The following is a 5,557-nucleotide window of genomic DNA, read 5'->3' as shown; positions in this document are numbered from 1 at the left end:
ACTTGACAATCCATGAGGTATGGATTTTCCTATTAAACTGACGTGGACACTGTCAGAAGCCTGACGTTCCTAGTGGATGCCAAAGCTCAGAAAAAGAGAACCTGGTCTACTTATGAAAAACGGGGACGGGCGGAGAGCATCACAAGAAAGCCAGCCAACACAATGGCAAAGTACATCTGTCTCTCACCCATTTTTGTGGCCGGGAGGAAGTATGTGGGATATTGCCGGAGATGAACGAAGCCACAAGCAAATGCAAGAGACAAAAGCCTGCACGAGGATCCCAGAAGTCTCAGGCGCACTTAAGTGCTAAGTACAGCACATCTAGGGGGCACACGGGGGGCCTGTGATGACACTTCAGTGCCCCTCCCCCCGACCATCTTGGAGAACTAAAGAAATAATAAAAAGGATGCTCAGAGCATCCCCCATCAGAGCCTCTGCCCTGGGGAGCATCCGAGAATCCGCGGGAGGAGCTGGCCGAGGTGCGCAGGCTTCCCGCAGAGCATCATCCGCCCGGCATCCAGTTCCAGCGGAGGTGGAGGTGACAGCCCCTGCGAGAGAGCCGCCCCTTCTCGCCGAATGCGGCCAGCTGTCTCTCCCGGAGCTTTCCTACCATTGTAACTGGGTCCTGTCTGTGAGGAGAGGGCAAGGGGACGGGGCGCGCCCAGAGCACCCGGCCTGCCCAAATGACAGAGCAACACTCGTGCCCGTGTGAGTGATCGACAACCAAAAACAAAACAAGCCGCCAAAGGCCGGCAGGTGCCAGCGCCCCGGTGCCAGGCGGCCCGGAATGTGGGAGCGCGAAGCTGGAGCCGAGGTGTCGCCCCAGCGGGAGCCTGCCCGCACGACAGGCCTCTGCCAGCCTCCCCCTCCCCAGCAGCTGCCTGCAGAGGACCTGGACAACCCAATTCAAAGCTGGGGGTGACACCTCCAAACGTGGGCAGGCCTGGGCCTGTGAGGGGCTGTGGTCTCCGGGGCCTGGACACGGGCCCTACTGCCGATTGGTGTTTACGGGGCTGCCCCCGGTGGAGTGAGGCTGGCCTGAGTCCCAGCACCCGAGGGGCAGGTCGGGCAGTGTCCCCAGCTCTGGGCCCAGCCCCATCCGAGCCAACGCCAGCTGAGGGCCCTGAGGTGCCAGCCCAGGCCGACTGCGGGCCCACACCATGCGCTAAGATTCCTGGAGGCTGAGAGAGTGGATAGGACCGAGCTCTGGGCCTGCCGCCCGCCTGTCTTAGCAGCATCATAGCCAGGGTGTGTGCTCCGGGTCGAACCTGGGCTGCTCCAATCCGGGGCAGGCCACCTCACCTCTTAGGGGGTCTTGGGAGGGACCCGAGAAGCACAGGTAAGCGCTGACCTGGTCCAGCCTCATCTGGAGGATGCAGCCCAGGCAGATCCAGCAGTAGGATGAGCGCCCCTCCCTCCCCGCGGCCAGGGGTCCCACCCAAGTAAAAAGGCCACTGCCAGGAGGTTAAAAACTTTATTTCGCTTCTAACCTTCCGTGTTCCGAGAGCATGCTTGGGGCAGTGCGGAAAGCGCAGGACGCCGTTTCTGGGATAGAGGCTCGGCCTGGGGCACTTCTGAAGCTGGTGGTGACCCCCGGGGCTGAGACCCAGACAGACCCGCAGGCCGGAAGGCCATGGAAGTATAAGGGCCACCACCCGGGCAGCACCTGATCGGCAGCAGCTGCGGTCCTCAGAGGACGGGGCACTTTCATTCGGCGAGCCGACGGCCACCACGCCAGCCTTGGTTGTCCCGCCATACACAGTAGTTGAGTGTGGCTGCAAAGGCCAGCCAGGCCAGGTACGGGTAGAGCAGGCGGGCGGCTGGTGGGCTCACCCTGTGCCAGGCCACAGCCGTGGCTCCTGCCAGCCCACCCATCAGCAGGAGGTCCACCAGCGCCTGCAGAGATACAGGGCGGCGGGGACAGGGAGGCCTGAGGCTCCTTGTACTCACCGGGTGCATGTCCCAGCTGGCCGCTCATGGGGTGCGCTCAAGGGAACACTCTATTCCACCCCCCCCAAGTGACCCCGTCAAGTCCCTCCCTTGGTCTCTGCCTCAGTTTCCCCTCTGTAAAATGGGAACAATCACCCCGGCCGGATCCATGCCATGTGAGGGATGCATGGCACCAGGCGTAATGTTTTCCTATACGATGGCCCCTCAACCAAGCTGGCAAGCCTGTCTGGTTCTGTGAGAACCCTGCAAGCTCCCTTCATCGGAGGAGGAGCAGCTGCGGGCTCCACGGGAGGCCACTGGTCCCCTAAAAGCTTCTGAGAGATGCTGACCACGAGCCGTGTGCCATCCCCGCCCCCGGATCTTTAGACCCTCACCCCATCTAGGATGTGATGCCCTCTGTCCCCCAAGGAAGGGCTGCTCCTCCACAGGCCATCTCCAGGGACCAAGAAGACTGGCCAAGGCCATACTTACCCAACCCATTTGTCGGCTGCCAAAGAAGAGGGGAGGCCATGCCCAGTTCAAGGCCAGCTGCCCAGCATAGAGACCCAGGGGAACCACAGCCTCCTCGGAGAAGCCCCCCAGCTCTTTCCAGACCATGTAGGAGCCATACCTAAAACAGAGGCCACCAGTCAGGGCACCAGCAAGGAAGAGACCATGTTCACCTACGGGACAACACAGTGGTGGCTCAGGCATGTTCTGCCACCGACCGTTCTGTGACCTCAGGGAACTTGCTTGACTTCTCTGGGCCTTCACCGCTCCCAGGATTGCTGTGGGGATTTGCGTTAACACCCTGGTGGTGCTCAGGTCAGCGCCTGGAACGTGGGACACTCAGTAAAAATCTACCATTATTATCATCAGGGCCTGGAGAGGAAAGCATACGAGTGAGAAACAGGCTCCTAACCTAGCCAGGGGCGCCCGCACAGAGGACAGGACATTTCGGCTGGGCCTTCGAGGGTGAGTAGGAGTTTGCTAGGGGGAGAAAACAAGCATCTGCACATACTTAGGGGCAGGTGTGAGCCCCTGAATCGGCCTGTGGGCCTGGAGGGTGAGGTCTGGGGGCGCAGCAGAGAGGTGAGGCTAAAGAGGCAGATGGGGACCTGGTCATGGGGGTTCTCAGAACCACGAGGGCAGCAGTAACACCATTGACAGGAACAGCTAGTGTCCCCCAGCACTTACACATGCAGGCACTGCTCTGGCTCTTTCCAAGTATCAGCTCATTTCATCTTCATGATAATGCTGTGAGGCGGGCAGTATTATCACCCCCGTGTTACAGGTGGGGAAACTGAGGCACAGAGCAGCAAAGTGACGCAGATCTCTTGGCAGGCAACCGGTAGGTAAAGGCAGGATTTGAACCCAGGTGGCCAGGGCCAGAGCCCAAGCTCTTTACTCCATGAGAGATTTGACTTATCAGGGTCACAGGGAGCCTCCGCAGGGTCCCACGAAAGAGAGACTAGGGTCACATTTGGGCTTTATCAGGATCGCACTGGTGGAGGAAAGCCAAGAGGGAGTGGGCAGGCCTGGAGGCTGAAGCAAGGAGAGGTAGAAACAGTGGTGCCTGGGCCGGGATCGGGGAGGAGAGAGCAGGACACAGGAAGAGCTGGGAGCCTGGCTGGGCAGGGCCCGGGACTGGCTGGGGGTGGTGCCCACGAGACACCCAGGTTGTACGGACTGTCTTGTTCCCATCAGAACCCGGAGGCATCCAGCCTGGCTTCTGCTACCTGCTCCCTGGGCGCCTGGCATCTGCAGCCCCACCCAGTACTGGGCTGGCATAGACCCAGGATGCAGGGAACCTTCCAGAAGGAGGGCAGGGAGCTGGCCTCATCTGTGGATGCAGTTCCCACTGGGGCCACCAGGGGGTGCCCTCCCCCGCCCAGCTCTTCCTTTCCTCTGGGGCAATGGCAGGGGTGTAGTCCCAAGGCTTCCTGCAGGAGGCCCCTTGTCCAGTGGGTTGTCTTGAAAATTAACCAAGACCCTGGCACTGAGCGGATGCTCAACAAGTGGTAGCTACGAGAATTGTTACTGCTGCTGCCACTATTGGTCTTGGAGGCTGCCCAGGTCTGAACTTGAAACGCGGAGCCCGCCTCCCCGCGGAGTTTCGAAAAGAGCCAGGGTGCCAGCGCCAGCTCCGGCCCGCCCCCCCCCCCCCCCCCCCCCCCCCCCCCCCCCCCCCCCCCCCCCCCGCTCCCCCTCCCCGGAGGAGGCGGTTCGCCCGGAAACGCCTGCTTCCGCAGGAGCACGTGGAGGAGACGCTCTGTCCTGGGGCCTCGAGAAGGGGAGGGTGGCCCAGCCCACCTACCCCATGGCCGAGTAGAGGGTGCCCCAGATGGGGCCCAGGGCCCAGCGGGGCGGGTGCCACGTGGGCTTCTGCAGGCTGGCGTACCAGCGGAGGCCCTCCCCGCGGACGTAGTAGTACGAGCCCAGGAAGCCCCCCAGGCTGGGCACCAGGGTGAAGCCCACGGCGGGCACCCAAGTTGGGGCCATTGCTGCTGCGGTCACGGCTGCTCTGGAAAGTTCTGCGAGAGAAGACAGGGGTGGGGTGGGGGGCACTCCAGAACTGGGGCGAGACTTCCCCAAGCACTGGGCAGGGAGGGGCTGGGTTCACCCCGGCAGCCCCTGCCAGCCCAGTGCCATGGCTCCAGGGAGCACATTTCCACCCAAAAACTCCTGCCCCCGCCCCCGCCCCCGAGGCTGCCCGGACTGGCAGGAGCCACAGTTGGTCCCACCTCAGCTCCTGCCCCAGCTGCCAGCGTCCTGTACTCTCCCTCTCACCCTCACCCTTGACCTTGGGTCTCCTGTCAAGTGACCCCTCTTCTGATTCAAGGTCAGTTCGTGTCCCCTCCACCCAGACGGCTTCCTGGCCCTTCCTCCCCAGGCCGACTGACAGCCCGGCGCTCTGAGAGGCCTGCATCGGTCCACACCCCGTGCTTTATGTTCTACTGCTTCTCATTCCCTCTCTCACCATTCCTTCACTCATTCACTGATTCATTCATTCACTCATTCAATAACTGGTATCACACAGAGCTTGGCTCAAATCCTGGCTCCCCACTACCTCCCTGTGACCTCAGGCAAATCAATTCAGCTCTCTGGGCCTCAGTTTCCCCCTCTGTAGAATGGGATATCAACACTGCCTGCCTGGGCCCAGCCCAGTGGGGGAGTATCCAGTTACACAGGTATTTTACCACCACCCTACAAGCCCACCCTCAAATCACCTTCCCTTCCCTCTGTCAGAGAGGGAAAGCCGCCTGCCTGGAGTCACACAGCACCCTGGGGCCAAGCTCTGCCCAGTCAAAAAGCTGCTCCCACCCTGACACCTGGGCTCACGGAAGTGGTGGGTGGGAAAGAACAGGAGTTAGCAAGAGTTCAAGGCTAGCGAGGGCCCGTCAGTCACCCTGAGAGTCTGGCAGGGCTCAGGGCAGGGAAGGTCCCTGTGTCAGGCCTGGGTGCTGCCGCCCCAAGGGCTGGGGACCCAGTCATCAGGTCTGTCCACTGTGCTCATCAACTATGTCCCCTTCCCCAGGGGCCCCAAGGTCTGCTCGAGGACCTACTAGGCGCCCAGCAGTGGGTACAGCCCCCAGCAGGCTGAATTGCTTGTTGGGGCTGAGGGTCC

The 5,557-nt window shown here is 61.7% G+C and overlaps 1 protein-coding gene across 1 annotated transcript; it reads right to left on the bottom strand.

Moving 5' to 3' along the window:
• Positions 1-1,455: 1,455 nt before the first annotated feature.
• On the bottom strand, positions 1,456-4,500 carry TSPO (translocator protein). Its single transcript, XM_081822601.1, has 3 exons — positions 4,247-4,500; positions 2,422-2,560; positions 1,456-1,896 (listed from the first exon to the last, which is right to left on the bottom strand). The coding sequence occupies exons 1-3, from the start codon at positions 4,429-4,431 to the stop codon at positions 1,708-1,710; spliced, it is 513 nt and encodes a 170-aa protein (XP_081678727.1). The 5' UTR covers positions 4,432-4,500; the 3' UTR covers positions 1,456-1,707.
• Between the last annotated feature and the right edge of the window lie 1,057 nt (positions 4,501-5,557).

Source organism: Leptonychotes weddellii, chromosome 5 (assembly GCF_054177405.1).
Source record: "Leptonychotes weddellii isolate Sample4059 chromosome 5, ASM5417740v2, whole genome shotgun sequence".
In the NCBI taxonomy this organism is placed as follows: domain Eukaryota; kingdom Metazoa; phylum Chordata; class Mammalia; order Carnivora; family Phocidae; genus Leptonychotes; species Leptonychotes weddellii.
This window is presented reverse-complemented; position numbering and strand designations above follow the sequence as displayed.